Here is an 18,989-nt window from a genome sequence, read left to right as displayed (position 1 = left end):
TTTGAAACATTCTCAGCACATTTAAGGAACTTGACAGAAAAACTTTCATTACATTAACAGAACATTTCCTAAAAGTTCAAACATGGTCACATTTTGACGTTGGGAATGTTCTCAAAATCTTCCAAGGACCTCCCGGGTGGCGCAGTGGTCTAGGGCTGGGCCACCAGAGACTCTGGGTTCGAGCCCAGGCTCTGTCGCAGCCGGCCACGACCAGGAGGTCCGTGGGGCGACGCACAATTGGCCTAGCATCGTCCGGGTTAGGGAGGGTTTGGCCGGTAGGGATATCCTTGTCTCATCGTGCACTAGCGACCCCTGTGGCGGGCCGGGTGCAGTGCACGCTAACCAGGTCGCCAGGTGCACTGGCTTCCGGGTTGGATACGCGCTGTGTTAAGAAGCAGTGCGGCTTGGTTGGGTTGTGTTTCAGAGGACGCATGGCTTTCGACCTTCGTCTCTCCCGAGCCCGTACGGGAGTTGTAGCGACGAGACAAGATAGTAACTACTAACAATTGGATACCACGAAATTGGGGAGAAAAGGGGGTAAAATAAAAATTAAATAAAAATTATTCCAAGAGCGTTAACAAAACGTTATTCTGTGGGAATTTCTGTACTTCAGCATAAAGTTTCCTACAGGTTTCCACATGGTTCTATTTAAAGTCATGTTCTCAAATTGTTCCGAGAATGTAAACTTTCCATAAAAACCACAAGAACTTTAGTAACGTTCAGAAAACGTTGTAAGAGCGTTATTAAAACATATAAATTCTGTTCTCAGCATAAACAAAACTCTCTCTATTCTCTATCTTGTTAAGTGTTCAGGGGTCCACTAATTGGTCACACCTGATCTTAATGAGAGCTGTATCCTTTGAAATGGGGTCTGTTTTAATAGACTAAAATTAGCAGCTTTGTATTCGTAAAAAGACATTGCATGCTAGCTCCATCCTGGTGGCACAGTGGACAAATTCAATGGATAGAGAATTTAAGATTATAGGGTTGAATCTCACTGAATACATGTGTTTGCACAATTAATGTGAAAGGAAATTAATTTCCATGTCTCATATCTCTGCTTGGAGTAAAAAAAAGTTTACCCAAAATAAGCTAGCGGTGTTGTTAAAAGTCTTATTGAAACATTCAGTGTAAGTTTTAAGGAAGTTATTCAAAAACCTCCAAATAACCTATAATTTCCATTCTCAGAGTGTTAATAAAAACCTCCCTGGAAACATATTCGCAGCAAGTACGGGTGCTGAGGGTACTATTGCCCCCCCTGAAGGAAAAAAAATGTAATATATATATTTATTTATTTTTTCCTTCAGATTTTTCATATATATATATATATATGAGCCTTCTGTAGCGCGGGCAAGGTTTTTTTTGCACTGATTTATACAGGTAAAATTCCATTGGGATTTAAATCTATTTTGTGAGCAAGGAAAGGCATTAAAAATATATATTGTAAAATGAGTTCATTAAGTTTGTTTCCTTTCCCCTTCCGCTTGCTATCCCTCCTCCAGCCCAAACAGCTGTTCTGGAACAGTGATTGCACCAAGCGCTGCCAGTGCATCGGCCGTAATCTCATCCAGTGTGACCCGCGCCGCTGCAAGGCCGAGGAGGAGTGCGCCCTGCGCCATGACGTGCGCGGCTGCTTCACCCAGCGCTCGCAGCATTGCGTGGCGTCCGGTGGCGGTGTCTTCAGGACCTTTGATGGGGCGTCCCTCCGCCTGCCTGCCTCCTGCTCCTTCGTGCTGTCCACCAACTGCCACAAGCTACCTGACCTCTCCTTTCAGCTCATCGCAAACTTCGACAAGTGGAGCACACCCAACCTCACCACCATCTCCCATGCATACCTCTATATTAACGAGGAGAATATCCTGATCTCCGGGAGCACCGTGAAGGTGATGGGGAGGGATTGAGGGTAGATTTAAAGGGTGGTTAGATGGTTGGATGGATGAGTGCATGGCCGCAGGAAGATGATTTGGGGTGGGGGTGATGTCAACAGGTGCATTTAATTTTTTGCATCGCTATCATCTGTTTATTTTGGAGAGAATACATGTGAAATGTGGGTGCTTTTTATTAGTTTGAGGTTGGATGGTGAGTCATGTGTATAGTTACATCTATCATACAATTATTTGTGTGTGTGTGTACTTAAAAAGTCTGACCACGAGTGCATGAATCTCACAGCTTGTCCTCCCCCCAACCAGGTGAACGGCACTCCTGTGTCGTTGCCTTTTGTCACGGGCCTGATGACGCGCGTCTCCACATCGGAGGGCTTCCTGGTCATCGACACGCCCCAGGACATCCAGGTGCGCTACAACCGCTTCAACACGCTCAGCATCACTATGGGCCAGCGGTTGCAAAACAAGGTTTGTTGTTGTTTTCCCTTATGGTTGGAGAACATTATGTAAGCATTATGTAGAACATTACCTGGTTATTGTAAAGCATCTTTGGGTTTTAGAAAATAACTAAGAGAGCTATAAAATAGCATGTATTATTATTTGTGAGGTGTGCGGCCTTTGCGGCAACTTCAATGGAGACCCTACTGACGACTACATCACCTCCCGTGGGAAGCCGGCCATCAGCGCCCTGGAGCTGGCCCAGAGCTGGAAGACCAATGGCATGCAGAACAGGTGAGGGGGAGAGGAGCCATGGGGAAGGGGGGGGGGGGCATGGGAGAGATAGACAGTTAGTGGTTAAATTGACAGTTCTATTAAAAAATATATATAAAAAAAACATCCTATGGTGTTGTTGCTTCCTCCAAGCCATTACAAAATGTGTTTGCTGGTTATTTAGCAACGTCCAGAATGTCCTAGGATTTATGGAGAATGTAGTGGTGCTAGTTGAAACATATTGTATCATTGGTGCATTCAAAAGCATGGATGGATCTGCCCAACTCTACCTCTACCTCCCATCTCTTCACCTTCCCTCACTCCAGCTGCGATGAGACCCAGTACATGGCGCTGGCCCAGTCGTGTGAGAACACAGCTGTGCTGGGCCTCCAGGGCGAGGAGGGGTGCCACAAGCTCACCCAGATGAAGGGCTTCTTCCAGCCCTGCCACGGCCTGCTGGACCCCAGGCCCTTCTACCAGTCCTGCTACCTGGACGGTTGCTACAACCACCACAAGGCCCAGGTGTGCGGCTCGCTGGCTGCCTACGCCGAGGCCTGCCGCTCCCTAGGCACGCTCACCACCAAGTGGATTGCCCAGGAGAATTGTTGTAAGGGCACAGGCATGGGGACGGTCATGGGGGCATGGCGCCACTGGGAGGAGAGAATGGGTCTCTGAAAGGGTTACAAGGGGAGGTACAAGGGTGAATATTGATAAAACATGTTAAAGAATATATATATATATATATATATATATATATATGCTACAGTAGGCTACTAACTAACATTTCCAGTGGCACACTGACTCCCCTAATGATAAAGGTGAAGCCATAGGCTACTCACGGGATGGCCGATGCGCTCGTCGTGGCAATAGCCCATCTCAAGATGAGCTACTTTGAAAAAACTGTTCTGCTGTTAGCAAAAAATTGGGTGTTGAGAAAAATAAAATCTATTGGTTGTACAGAGATGAGTATTTCCAGCAGTAGGCATTTGCTTTCCAAACGGTACGTTTTTCCCGCAATTGTATTTTGAAATCTGCAAAAGAGGCATACCGACAGCCTCAACCAACCATAGTCAGTCAAAGCTCCCATTCAAGTCAGGAGGACTGGCATCCATTGCTAGTGTACCCATGAGTTTAACAGTCAAATTGCCAAGGTAAGAGGTTATAAAACCCTTCTATGGATTAAATGTTTATGGCCACAACGCAAGAAGCTGTATATTTAGTGCACATGCTGCCCAAACTGCTGCCTTCCTAATTGTAGACATACCGCCAACTACCAAAATAAAGGAAACACTTGAGTAAACAAGGGATAAAAAGTATGTTATGGTGTTGGGTGCATTTTCCTGGCAAGGTTAGGGATGATGCGAATTTTCGCAGCTTTTTGTAAAAAAATCGCGCAACATTTCAACGTCCTGCTACTCATGCCAAGAATATAATATATGCATATGATAAGTATGTGTGTATAGAAAACACTCTGAAGTCTCTAAAACTGGTTAAATAGTGTCTGTGGCTATAACAGAACGAGTTTAGGAGTAAAAATCCCAGGGAAAACTGTTCACCAAAAACACAAAAAAAATATTCATCCGCCAGTCAATGTAAAATAGATGAGGTTCCGATTACAATGCCTACAGCTTCCGCACGATGTCGCCAGTACTGGCATTTCATGGCTGGTTTATCCTTGGTGAGATGACGTATAGGCACTTCCTGTCTTGGGGCGCACCGGAGGAAGTTATGAAAGTGGAAAAATGGACGATGATTTCAAGACTTGCTGCTATCGAATACAGATCGCCCCGTGATCAATTTGATCGATTATTAACGTTTATTAATACCTAAAGTTGGTTTACAAAAGTAGTTTGAAGTGATTTGTAAAAGTTTATAGGCAACTTTTTTTATTTTAAAAAGTAACGTTGTGTCTCGTAAAGGTGATTTTTCCTGGATCAGACCGGCCTTCATAAAATGACATTTTGGGGATACAATGACGGATTTAATCGGGAAAAAGACCCAATTGTGATGTTTATGGGACATATAGGAGTGCCAACAAAGAAGCTCGTCAAAGGTAATGAATGTTTTATATTTTATTTCTGCGTTTTGTGTAGCGCCGGCTACCGCAAAATCTTTTGTTTAGGTCTCGTTCAGGTATTTTGGGGGGTGCATGCTATCAGATAATAGCTTCTCATGCTTTCGCCGAAAAGCATTTTACAAATCTGACATGTTGGCTAGATTCACAATGAGTGTAGCTTTAAATGAGTATCTTGTGTGTGTGTTTTAATGAAAGTTTGAGTTTTATCGAGTACTATAGGTGGCGCTCTGAAATTAATTTCAGAGGTTCCTGTCCAGGAACCAACTCCGTAACAGTTAAGACCACTTGTAGAATCTATGCCAAGGCTCATTGAAGCTGTTCTTGCAGCCTTTTAAGACACTTTATGTTGGTGTTCCCTCTATTTTGGCAGATACCTGTATGTGCCTGTGCAGTTATATTTTTTATAAACTATTGATCCTCTGTGGCAAAATGATGCTCTCTGGTGTATTTTAAACATTGAGAGTGGGCTCCTGTGGTTGGATAACTCACACAATTGACCAGTCACATTTATTTATTATGAAGTTTACACCGTGGACACACCTACTCATTCAAGGGTTTTTATCTTTATATGTAAAATGTTCTACATTGTAGAATAATAGTGAAGACATCAAAACTATGAAATAACACATATGTAATCATGTAGTAACCAATAAAGTGTTATATTGTAGATTCTTCAAAGTAGCCACCATTTGCCTTGATGACAGCTTTGCACACTCTTGGCATTCTCTCAAACAGCTTCATGATATGCTGAGCACTTGTTGGCTGCTTTTTCTTCACTCTGCGGTCCAACTCATCCCAAACCATCTTAATTTGGTTGAGGTCAGGTGATTATGGAGGCCAGGTCATCTGATGCAGCACTCCATCTCTCTCCTTCTTGGTCAAATAGCCCTTACACAGCCTTGAGGTGTGTTGGGTCATTGCCCTGCTGAAAAACAAATGATAGTCCCACTAAGCTCAAACCAGATGGGATGGTGTATCAAAATGCTGTGGTAGCCATGCTGGTTAAGTGTGCCTTGAATTCAAAATACATCACAGACAGTGTCACCAGCAAAGCACCCCCACACCATCCAACCTCCTCCTCCATGCTTCACAGTGGGAGCCACACATGCAAAGATCCTCCGTTCACCTACTCCATGTCTTACAGAGACACATCAGTTGGAACCAAAAATCTCAAATTTGGACTCATTAGACCAAAGGTCAGATTTCCACCTATCTAATGTTCATTGCTCATGTTTCTTGGCCCAAGCAAGCCGCTTCTTCTTATTGGTGTCCTTTAGTTGTTTCTTTGCAGCAATTCGACCATGAAGGCCTGATTTATGCAGTCTCCTCTGAACAGTTGATGATGAGATGTGTCTGTTACTTGAACTCTATGAAGCATAATGAACTTAGAGTTAACGAGAGCCAGTTTCATCAACAGCACTTGATGGTTTTTGCAACTGCACTTGAAGAAACTTTCAAAGTTCTTGAAATGTTCCGCATTAACTGACCTTTATGTCTTAAAGTAATGATGGACTGTCGTTTCTCTTTGCTTATTTGAGCTGTTCTTGCCATAATATGGTATTTTACAAAATAAACTTTTTTGGTTACTACAGGATTCCATGTGTTATTTCATATTTTTGATATCTTCACTATTATTCTACAATGTAGAAAGAAGTTTAAAAAATGAAGAAAAACCCTTGAATGGGTAGGCGTGGCCAAACTTTTGATTGGTAGTATATATATGTTTATAGAACGGGTGGGTCTAATCCTGAATGCTGATTGGTTAAAAGCGCATTCCAGCCAATGTCTATTCCACAAGATACCATCGGCTAAATATATGACGTTAAAATGCCTATTTACTCTGTTCCATCTGACTGCGCAATCCACTGTTTCATCAGCTCAGGCAGGGAAGTTATACATTTGATCTCCACTGTAAAAAGTATCTAGTCATTATCTCACATTTCTTTTAGTCTAGCATTTGGTTTTCAACAGTGGACATTTATATAAACCTTGCTGTCTGTCTCTCTGACATCTGCAACATTGTTTCAATATTCAAATGTGATCTTCAACTGTCCCATAGTAATGAACCTGTAGGAGTTGGGACGAGAGAGAGAGGCAGGCAGTGTTTTTCAGCCTGTCGAAATCATGAATGAGCTGGCATCATTTTTATGGATATATACAAAGAAATGTCAATTGAAAAAAGGTCAAACGAAACGAAGTGCAGCTAGCTTGCAGTCTTTCCAGCTTCAGTTTGAGGTTATTGTGTTGTGCAGAGGCGAACTCCTCTGAACAACAGTGTCCTAATGAGCACATTTTCTATGCCAGGCGAAATCGTGCCTCATTGGCTCATTGTCCAAATAAATGTAACTAGAAAACACCTTAAACAAATGCAGCTACTGTTGTTATTCTGTCTGCACTGTTAGCCGTAGTTGGCTAGCTAGCAAGCAACATTTCGAATGAACGGCTGGGTCGCGTCCATACATACAGAACAAAAAGACTGAATGACTGGGTCATTCAGCCAGCTGGCTTGGGTAGCAACCCTAGATTTGTTTCGGGACTATATTTTGTGAATAACATTTTTTATAAAAATATGCCAATCATTATTTAAACATGTTGGTAACCGGTTGTATAAAAGTGATAATGCCCTCGAATCCTGTGTTTGGATGATATATTGGCACGGTAACAACTGTGCCGAATATATCCTCCAAACACCGGCTTCTCTGGGATTATCACTTAAGTATACACTACATATATAATATATACAGTATATATTTCCTTTATTATAATTATATATATTTTTGTTTCCTCTGGAACCTGGGCCAAGGGGCTTCAGCCCCGGTAAGCCCCTGCCTAAATCTGTCCCTGCAAATATGTAAGTTCAAAACATGTTAAAAACACTGTTTATGTGTGGGTGTCCCTGACCTTGCCAACAGACAAAGAGCTATGAATGGATCAGTGGTTCACCGATTTGGGCTTTGATTGGCTCGGAAAAGTAAAAGGAGGTGGTGTGTAAAGAAACATGTTTATTTTTTGTTTCTTTGGGACCATCAGGCGAAGTCCTAAAAACGTATTTCGGAACATCCCTCTGAACAAGCTGGGAACTAGACAAAAACCGCCAGAGGACCTTGACAGAACGTCCTGTTTTAAACTATGTCATTTGAACACAGGATTGTTCTTTCAACGTTCCCACGAAACGTGTCTAGAACATTCATATCTTATATTCCGAGAACATCAACTATGTTCTATGTGTGTTTGGTTGTGACGTTGATGGAATATTCTCCTAACCCTCAGAAAACTAGACACATGAATGTTCTTACAACGTTCCAATGAAAAGTGTCCCACAACATTAATATAGAATATTCTGAGAACATGCTAACCATGTTCTGGGTAAGTTCCGTTTGACATTAAGGGAATGGTCTCTGGGAAACAGTTCTTGCACATCACTGGAATATTCATATGAAAATATTAGGTGATGACCTAATGAGACTCTGAAGGGAACATTCTCCAAAGTTGTGGGAAAATTTTTTTGTTAGCTGGGAGGTGTGTGCAATTAAATTATCAGGTAGGACAGAAAACCAGCAGTACTCTGGAACTTGTAGGGTAAGATTTGAATACCCCTACTTTAAGGTAACATACAGAGTTCCGCAGGGTAGGTCCGTTATTGTTCTTACTACACATGCTACCAGAGGGCGATGTAAAGCACAAAACACGTTATGCAATGGTTATGGCTTTCATTGTTAAGCAGATGATACACAGTTAACTGAGGTGTAGCCGTGGGGTCAATGAATTACTTGGGTGTGGATCCAAAACTTTGAGCATGCGTTGGAGTCCGTGGAGGAAATTTCAGGGAAATTAAATTTATGTTTCTCTAAACTGAGCATCAGGCTATTCAAGAATGACAGTCAGTTCAGTTGTGTTCTCATGGTTGAGTGTTAGTGGTGTGACAGCTAACATTGTTCCTGGATCTGTCTTTAGCAGAATGGATCTACGACCCTTGTGCAGGAGAGATCTGCACCAACAACATGTGTGAGCAGGAGAACGGGGGAGACCTGTGTGGCTGCCCTGAGCTGCCCAACAACGCTGGTGGTGAGTGCGAGGGGGCAGAGTGGGGAAGTCGAGAGAAGGGGGTGAGCGAGGGGGGGGGGGGGGGGGGGGGGTGATTGTAGGGCCAGACAAGAATAGAGCCAAATGTAGAAATGTATTTTTTTAAATCTCTGTTATTTATTTATCCTACTCGGTCACATTTTGATCAAATCTCTTACAAGAAATACCTGGGTTGTGTTCACTAGGCATGAAATGGGAGTAAACTGTTTGAACACGACTTAAGCCCAAGTCTAGAAACTGAATACTGGGTAGCTACTGTATTCTTATGATTCTCATGCCCTGTGTTTTCCCGCAAGGCGAGGATGACATAATCCAGGCGGAGGTGACATGTAAGCACGCCCAGATGGAGGTGTCCATCTCCAAGTGCAAGCTCTTCCAGCTGGGCTTCGAGCGTGAGGATGTGAGGATCAATGACCAGTACTGCCCCGGCATTGAGGGAGAGGACTTCATCTCCTTTCACATCAACAACTCCAAGGGCCATTGCGGCTCCATTGTACAGGTAATTAACCACAGATTGAGGGTCAGTGGATCATTTTTCAATTCTAACCTTTATCATTAGGGGTGTGATAACATATCTGTCCCTGTATCAGTGGTCTCCTTCCACATAAACAACACAAAGGAACAGTGTTGCTGTATCAGATAGGTAGCCACAGATCTACAGTCGGATTAGTCTACCTTTAATCAGAACTGTAATCATTAGCGGGATGAAAAAATATCTGATCCTGGATTAGTGGTTAGAGTGCTACTTCCACCTACAGGTGGTGAATACGTCTTAGGCTTGTGACTCAGGGATAATAGAGCTCCATTTTCCTGGTGAGAATCTGCGTATAGCCAATAGGGTAGATCTGTTAATTAATATGGAGTTGGTCCCCCCTTTGCTGCTATAACAGCCTCCACTCTTCTGGGAAGGCGTTCCACTAGATGTTGGAACAGTGCTGCGTGGACTTGCTTCCATTCAGCCATGAGCATTAGTGAGGTCGGTCACTTATGTTGGGCGATTAGGCATGGCTCGCAGCCGGCATTCCAATTCATCCCAAAGGTGTTCGATGGGGTTGAGGTCAGGGCTCTGTGCAGGCCAGTCAAGTTCTTCCACACCGATCTCGACGAACCATTTCTGTTTGGGCTTCGCTTTGTGCACATGCTGAAACAGGAAAGCGCCTTCCACAAACTGTTGCCACAAAGTTGGAAGCACAGACTCATCTATAATGTCATTGTATGCTGTAGCGTTAAGATTTACCTTCACTGGAACTAATGGGCCTAGCCCGAACCATGAAAAACAGCCCCAGACCATTATTCCTCCTCCGCCAAACTTTACACTTGGCACTATGCATTGGGGCAAGCAGCGTTCTCCTGGAATCCGCCAAACCCAGATTTGTCCGTCGGGACTGGCAGAGGGTGAAGCGTGATTCATCACCCCAGAGTCCAATGGCGGTGAGATTTACACCACTCCAGACAACGCTTGTCATTGCTCATGGTAATCTTAGGCTTGTGTACGGCAGCTTGGCCATGGAAACCCATTTAATGAAGCTCCCGATGAACAGTTCTTGTGCTGACATTTCTTCCAGAGGTAGTTTGGAACGCGGTAGTGAGTGTTGCAAACAATGACAGGCAATTTTTTTATTTTTTTTACACGCTACTTGCTTCAGCACTCGGCGGTCCCATTCTGTGAGCTTGTGTGGCCTACCACTTCGCGGCTAAGCTGTTGTTGCCCCTAAACGTTTCCACTTCACAATAACAGCACTTACAGCTGACCGGGGCAGCTCTAGCAAGGCAGAAATTTGACAAACTGACTTGTTGGAAAGATGGCATCCTATGACGGTGCCACGTTGAAAATCACTGAGCTCCTCAGTAAGGGCATTCTACAACCAATGTTTGTCTATGGAGATTGCATGGCTGTGTGCTCGATTTTATACACCTGTCAGCAACTGGTGTGGCTGAAATAACTGAATCCACTAATTTGAAGGGGTGTCCACATACTTTTGTATATACAGTGTATTTAGGCTTGCTTAGTTGTTTTTTTTGCAGTGTATCCAAATTGCCAGTAGGGCTCCATGTTACTAGTGAAATCTCTTCCCAGATCAATAGTCATACTATACCTACTGTAATGACGGTTATTGTCTGGAATTTCTATCTTCCAAATGTGAACATTTTATTTTCTACCAGTCCAACGGCACACACATCATGTACAAGAACACGGTGTGGATCGAGAGTGTGAACAACACAGGCAACATCATCACCAGGGACAAGACAATCAACGTGGAGTTTACCTGCGCCTACGAGCTAGACATCAAGATATCCTTGGAGACCGTGCTCAAGCCCATGCTCAGGTTAGAGGACCTTCTTTTTCTCTAAACTAGGGTTGCAAACTTTCCCAAAATTCCCAGGCTTTCCAGAAATCCCAATTGTAAGATTCCCAGAATCGGAAGGGAATTAGCAGGAAATCTAGAATACTTACTTATTTTGGTTTTGTATCTATACATTTATTTGAATGATAGATATACAGTATGTGCCATGTCACATTGGACAAGGAGACAAGAGATTGCACACAACCAATGCTTTCCATTCCCTGACTTCCCTCTCCCTATCTCCTCCCCACCTTATCTCTCTCTCTCTCCCAACTTCCCTCTCGCTTTCTCTTTCTCCCTCTCTCCAGTGTTATCAACCTCACCCTCCCCACCCAGGAAGGCAACTTCATCACTAAGATGGCGCTGTACAAGAACTCCTCGTACCGCCAACCGTACCGCGAGGGTGAGGTGGTGCTGAGCACACGGGACGTCATCTTTGTGGGGGTGTTTGTGGAGGGGGCCGACGAGGACCAGCTCATCCTCATCGTCAATATGTGCTGGGCCACGCCATCCCGCTACAGCAACGACCACCTCCGCTACGTCCTCATAGAGAAAGGGTAGGCTCAACACCTACGGCCAAAACAGCACCCTATCCATTATTTGGCTCAGAAGATTCTTGCAACTTTCCCTATGTAATGGGTGCGTGCTGATGGCAGGGAGGTCAGGCGCAGGAGAGTGAACTTGATATAAACGGAGCATAAATGCTAAATAAAACTCAGAAAACCCATATATACAAAAATTTATATAAAAGGCTACAAAACCCATCGCACACCAGAATGACTTGCACAAAACATACAAACAATCACCGACAAAAACATGAGGGGAAACAAAGGGTTAAATACACAACATGTAATTGATGGGATTGAAACCAGGTGTGGTGGAAGATGAGACAAACCCCCCCCCCCTTGACACACGGCTCCAGCAGCATGTCGACACTGACCTCGGGGACGACCCGGAGGGTGAGGCGCAGGGCGATCCGGATGGAAACGATGGAACTCTCGCAGCATAGAAGGATCCAACACGTCCTCCACCGGAACCCAGCATCTCTCCTCCAGACCATACCCCTCCCAGTCCACGAGGTACTGAAGGCCCCTCGCCTGACATCTCGAATCCAGTATGGAACGAACGGAGTACGCCGGGGCCCCCTCAATGTCCAGAGGGGGCGGAGGGACCTCAGACTCCTGGAGCGGGCCAGCTACCACCGGCCTGAGGAGAGACACATGGAACGAGGTGTTAATGCGGTAATCGGGGGGACTCCGACCCAAGGAGCCAGAACCGGCTGATACCCCAATACACACTGGAAGGGAGAGAGGAATGCCCTCCAGACCCTCGACGTGAACTGGGGACCCCGATCAGACACTATTAACTCAGGCACCCTGTAGTGCCGGAAGACATGTGTAAACAGGGCCTCCGCAGTCTGTAGGGCTGTAGGGAGACCAGGCAAAGGAAGGAAACGACAGAAAAACGATCCACAATGACCAGGATCGTGGTGTTTCCCTGTGAAGGAGGAAGATCGGTTAGGAAATCTACCGACAGGTGCGACCACGGCCGTTGTGGAACGGGTAAGGGTTGGAACTTACCTCTGGGCAGGTGCCTAGGAGCCTTACACTGGGCGCACACCGAGCAGGAGGAAACATAAACCCTCACATCCTTAGCCATAGTGGGCCACCAGTACTTCCCACTAAGACAGTGCACAGTCCGACCGATCCCAGGATGACCAGAGGAGGGTGATATGTGAGCCCAATAGACCAGCCGGCTGCGGACAGCAGACGGGACATACAGATGCCCAGCTGGACACTGGAGGGGAGCGGGCTTTGCACGTGACGCCCGCTCAATGTCCACGTACAGCTCACACACTACCGGCACCACCAGGCGAGAGGTGGGGAGTATGGGAGTGGGATCCATGGGCCGCTCCTCTGTGTCATACAGCCGGGACAATGCGTCTGCCTTAACGTTCTGGGAGCCTGGTCTGTAAGAAAGGGTAAACACAAGACGGGTGAAAAACATGGCCCACCTTGCCTGGCGAGTGTTCAGTCTCCTCGCCGCCCGGATGTACTCCAGATTGTCGTGGTCAGTCCTGATGAGAAAAGGGTGTCTAGCCCCCTCAACCCAATGTCTCCACGCCTTCAAGGCCTTGACGACAGCCAACAGCTCCCGGTCCCCCACATCATAGTTTCGCTCCGCCGGGCTGAATTTCTTCGAGAAGAAGGCACAGGGGTGGCGCTTCGGTGGCGTACCCGAGCGCTGAGAGAGCACAGCTCCTAACCCAGTCTCAGACGCGTCCACCTCCACTGAACGCTTCGGCAGATGTCGTGACACCCAAAATTACCAGGTTTTCCAGAAATCCTGGCTGTAGGATATTGTAAGACAACAAAGGAAAGGACCACACTAACTTCTCCTTCTCTGTTCCAAAGTTGTCCCAACGTCAAGGACAATACCATCGGCATGGCTGAGAACGGGGTGTCCCTCACCTGTCGCTTCCACGTCACCGTCTTCAAGTTCATCGGGGACTACAGTGAGGTCCACCTTCACTGTGACGTGTCACTGTGTGACCACGAGACCAATGCCTGCAAAGTGGTGAGGAGATCCTGAACACTGCACACTGAACATGGTGGTGACCACTAAACACAGGTCGATATTACATCAAGAACCACTTTAATCTGTCCAGGAAACTGTCCCAAAGTGTTAATACAATGGCTAAGCTTACAATGGCTACGTTATTCACGTGTGTGTGTGTGCGTGCGTGTGCATGCGTGTGCATGCGTGTGTGTGTGTGTGCAGAACTGTCCCCACAACAGGAGAATGTACTCAGACTACAGCGATCACAAGGAGCAGATCCTCACTGTAGGACCCATCAGAAGAAGAGGTACACGTGTGTGTGTGTGTGTGTGTGTGTGTGTGTGTGTAGTGTGTGTGTATGTGATACAGACATGTCACCTTAATGTATGAATGTGTGTGTGTGTATTGTCTGTGTCTGATGCCCAACTGCAACATATGCATGCATTATGTTTGTGTAAATACCAGTATGTGTGTGATTAATAATTTTGTGTTTATGTGTGCATATTAGAGTCGGACTGGTGTGAGGTGGGTAACGGAGGCTGTGAGCAGATCTGCACCAGTAAAGGAATGGGAGCTATGTGTAGCTGTGTGACTGGGATGCTGCAGAGGGATGGAAAGAGCTGTCGAGGTAGACACACATCATCCTCTCACGTCTATAGAGTGCTAATAAATAATATGGGTAATTCTACGAGTACTGCCTTTAAGGGAGTGTAATTTTGTTAAAAATACATTTACATCACCTAATTGTACCATTCTGTCATAAAGAGCAACTTCATAACAAACATGTTTCCCAGCTCCATAGGTTCAATGAAGAAAAATTCCTTTAACAGTAACTAGAGTTGCAAAATTCCGTTAACTTTCCCAAAATTCCCAGGTTTTACAGAAATTCCGGTTGGAAGATTATCGGAATCAGAAGGGAATAAGCAAGAAAAATGTAATCCTCAAATCAGGATTTCTGCATAATATGGGAATTTGGCAAAGAAAAAAGGAAGTACAATGTACGAGAGATTGGGTCAATTCCATTTCAATAGACTGAATTGAAAATGCATTGATCCCGCGCACTGTACAGTGGGCACATATTCTGTCTTCATTTTGAAGGTACTTACAGTGCCTTCAGAAAGTATGCAGACCCCTTGACTTTTTCCAAATTTTGTTGCTAGAGCCTGAATTAAAAATGTATTAAATTGAGAGTTTGTGTCACACAACACCCCATAATGTCAAAATGAAAAGCTGAAATGTCAATAAATCAGTCAATAAATATTAAACTCCTTGTTATGGCAAGGTTAAATAAGTTCCGGAGTAATAATGTGCTTAACAAGTCACATAATAAGTTGTATGGACTCGCTCTGTGTGCAGTAATAGTATTTAACATGATTTTTGAATGACAACCTCACACATCCCAGTGGAGGCTGCTGAGGGTAGAACGACTCATAACAATGGCTGGAACGGAGCAAATGGAATGGAAACCATGTATTTGATACCATTCCACTCATTCCACTCCAGCCAATACCACAAGCCCGTCCTCCTCAATTAAGGTGCCACCAACCATCTGTGACACATACAATTATCTGTAAGGTCCCTCAGTCGAGCAGTGAATTTCAAACTAGATTCAAAATAGATTCAACCACAAAGACCAGGGAGGTTTTCCAATGCCTCGCAAAGAAGTGCACATTAGTAGGTGGGTAAAAAAAAAAGCTGACATTGAATATCCCTTTGAGCAAGGTGAAGTTTTAATTACACTTTGGATGGTGTATCGATACAACCAGTCACTACAAAGATACAGGTGTCCTTCCTAACTCGGATGCCAGAGAGGATGGAAACCAACCACTCAGGGAGTTCACCATGAGGCCATTGGGGACTTTAAAACAGTTGAATGTCTGTGATAGGAGAAAACTGACCCAACGACATTGTAGTTACTCCACAGCACTAACCTAATTGACAAAGGAAAAAGATGAAAACCTGTACAAAATAAAATATTCTAAAACAATCATCCTGTTTGCAACAAGGCACTAAGGTAGTACTGCAAAATAATGTGGCAAAGCAATTTACTTTTTGTTCAGAATACAAAGTGTTATGTTTGGGGCAAATCCATTACAACACATTACTGAGTACTACTCTCCATATTTTCAAACATAGTGGTGGCTGCTCATGTTATGGGTATGCTTGTAGTCATTAAGGACTGTGGAGTTTTTTCCAGGATAAAAAAGAAACGTAATGCCAAGCTTCGGCTGGAGTGGTGCTAAGCACAAGCAAATTTCTAGAGGAAAACCTGGTTCAGTCTGCTTTGGTATTTGGTATTTTATTAGGATCTCCATTAGCTGTTGCGAAAGCAGCAGCTACTCTTCCTGGGGTCCACACAAAACATGAAACATGACATAATACTGAACATTAATAGACAAGAACAGCTCCCCGACACTGGAAGATGAATTCACCTTTCAGCAGGACAATAGCCTAAAACACAAGGCCAAATCTACTGTACACTGGAGTTGCTTACCAAGAGGACATTGAATGTTCCTGATTGGACTAGTTAGTTTAGACTTAAATCAGCTTGAAAATCTATGGCAAGACTTGAAAATGGCTGTCTAGCGATGATTAAAAACCAACTTGAAGAATTAAAAAAATAAAATAACGTATTGTACATATTGTACAATCCAGGTGTGCAAAGCTCTTACAGACTTACCCAGAAAAACTCACAGATGTAATTGCTGCCAAAGGTGATTCTAACATATATTGCCTCAGGAGTGTGTTGACTTCATGTGGCCCATGCCGCCCATCTCATGGTTTACAAATCACCAAACCATAGCTACAAGAAAAGTAGGGGATAGTAGAGTATTATCTCCTAATTATAGAATAGAGATACCCTGTTACAAAGACAACCAGTTCACGACTTGGAGGAGCATTCCCTTTCTGATCAGAGATGTGTTAGAAAGTTACATTTTAAAGTATTTTTTAAATATTGTTTTCCAGTATTTAGAGTACTTTTTCCACTGGTATTAACTTGTTATTAACTAGGAAATGATGTGGTATCAATGGTACTTTCTTGTTCTTGGGTCGTTCCACAAAATGATTGCCTTTTGTGTCCCTTTGATATTTTAAGAAGAAATTGTGCACCATTATTTACTTTTAAAAGCCTGTTATATTCACTGAAGTGCCCTTTAATATAGACTACATGGAGAATTCAATAAATCCATTTTCAATATGGATAAAGACTTCCTAAAGTGCCAAAATTCAGTATTTTCTCAGTTCACCCTCTGTGACATCCTGGAAGATTTTAAGCACTACATTTCTCAAAATTGTCACAATGTTTGTAAAGCCCTAGTTATTTTGTTGCTTTAGCAAAGTAATTTCTAAAAATGTCATTAGTAATTCATTTGAAGGTAAAAAACTGACCCTTATTTTAAGGTCAACCCTGTTTCATGTACTCTTGTTTTAATATGGTGAAACTATTCCTTTGAAAAAAATGATTCTAAAGAAAGAGTGAACATCTAATAGTCAAATCATACCATAAAAGCAAGTGAGCTGGTTCTGCTCTTGAAAAAATTATAATTATGAAGCTTGCATTCAATTGTCCCTCTCTGTTGCACACAAGCGTCCATTTCCACTGTCACAAGGGGATTTATGGTTGACTTCAGATAAAATCGTCAACCCTGTTACTTTATTTGGCACTTAATGTACTAGTCTTTTTTTTCTTATTTTTTTTAAAAGTTGAACATTATTAAAGAATGTGAAAATTAGGTGAAATGAAAAGTAATTGTTCACCAAGTTACAGATCTCAAGAGGCACCAAATTGGTGGAACGACCCACTTACACAACACCATTGGTAACAACTTGTTAATCAAATACAAAATGGATATAAATCAATCTTCAAGAAACAAGCACGTAAATCATTAATACTGTATTGTTGCCATTTTACCGTCTGCTTTTTAAGTAATTCCTGGTTATTTCGGGACCATAATGTAAAGTAACACCAAAAAATTATGTTTGATCCCAATACCACCTGGGTTCTCTTGTTTCTCATCTGACCTTCTATTCTAACCTTCATAAGACATTCTATTTTTTTATTCCCTCCATGCAGCTGTCAGCTCCAGCGTTGACCTTCGACCCCTTGTTTTCCCTCTGGCTCTTAGCACCGTGGTCTCCGTGCTCCTCACTCACACACACAATTCCCTCTTCTCCTAACCCTGGGCGGACAGTCAGAGAGAGAGGAGGGAGAAAGAGACAGATAAAAAGAGAAGATGAGAGCAGTATAACACGAAAAAAAGAGGAGAGGAGAGGAGAGCAGACATCTACACTTCCTACTCACTGTCACAGAGACTGCCACAGCAACCAATCACAGAGCAGACAGGCACTTCCCACCAGTTGCACTAAACAAAAACAAAAAAACAACTCACAAGACTGGGGCACTGGATCACAATGGAAAAAGCCCTCCAAAAGAGTCTCTCTATTCACGTATACTTTAGCTAGACGGCAGAAAGTCGGTATATTTCATTTAACAAACAGCTTAGTGAGTTAGTGCTAGATACAGTGTTTTTTATGAGAGGTGAGGGGATAGTTTCCGTACATTTATCTTTGATAGCAAAGCTTGGTTGCTAACATGTTTTTAAAATAATTGTATCATTATTTATGTGTGAATCAGAGGCTGTGTATGTGAATCGAATACCTGTTCCCTTCTCAGCCCCTAATCCCCTAATCTGAAACTACAGTATGAGTCATACAAAGTAATGCTCTGGTGCAGTGGTTCCCAAACTTTTTATAGTCCCATACCTCTTCAAACATTCAACCTCCAGCTGCATATCCCCTGTAGCGCCAAGGCCAGCACACTATCAAATGTTGTTTTTTGCCATCATCGTAAGCCTGCCACACACACACTATACGATACATTTATTAAACATAATAATGAGTGTGAGTTTTTGTCACAACCCAGCTTGTGGGAAGTGACAAAGAGCTCTTAAGGGACCATGGCACAAATAATAATATAATAAAAATCTATAATTTTGCTCTTTATTTAGCCATCTTACATAAATTATAAAACTTTATTTGTTAATTGAAAATTGTGAATAACTCTCCACAGGTTAACGAGAAGGGTGTGCTTGAAAGGATGCACATAACTCTGCAATGTTGGGTTGTATTGGAGAGAGACTCCGTCTTACATAATTTTCCACACACAGTCTGTGCCTGTATTTAGTTTTCATGCTAGTGAGGGTCAAGAATCCACTCTCACATAGGTACGTGGTTGCAAAGGGCATCAGTGTTTAAACAGCGCGATTTGCCAAGGCAGGATACTCTGAGCACAGCCCAATCCAGAAATCTGGAAGTGGCTTCTGATTAAAT

The 18,989-nt window shown here is 43.5% G+C and overlaps 1 protein-coding gene across 1 annotated transcript in view; it reads left to right on the top strand.

The window, feature by feature from the left end:
- The window catches only part of LOC109892912 (alpha-tectorin-like), a 37,932-nt gene extending 19,384 nt beyond the window's left edge, over window positions 1-18,548 (top strand). Inside the window, 10 exon segments of the mRNA XM_020485794.2 lie at window positions 1,503-1,883; window positions 2,190-2,351; window positions 2,491-2,615; window positions 2,921-3,201; window positions 8,626-8,736; window positions 9,051-9,253; window positions 10,918-11,112; window positions 11,436-11,656; window positions 13,514-13,614; window positions 17,734-18,548. Coding sequence (XP_020341383.1) covers window positions 1,503-1,883; window positions 2,190-2,351; window positions 2,491-2,615; window positions 2,921-3,201; window positions 8,626-8,736; window positions 9,051-9,253; window positions 10,918-11,112; window positions 11,436-11,656; window positions 13,514-13,614; window positions 17,734-17,837 — 1,884 coding nt within the window. The 3' untranslated portion in view covers window positions 17,838-18,548.
- The last annotated feature ends 441 nt before the right edge of the window (window positions 18,549-18,989 follow it).

This window comes from Oncorhynchus kisutch, linkage group LG6 (genome assembly GCF_002021735.2).
Source record: "Oncorhynchus kisutch isolate 150728-3 linkage group LG6, Okis_V2, whole genome shotgun sequence".
Classification (NCBI taxonomy): Eukaryota; Metazoa; Chordata; class Actinopteri; order Salmoniformes; family Salmonidae; genus Oncorhynchus; species Oncorhynchus kisutch.
This window is presented reverse-complemented; position numbering and strand designations above follow the sequence as displayed.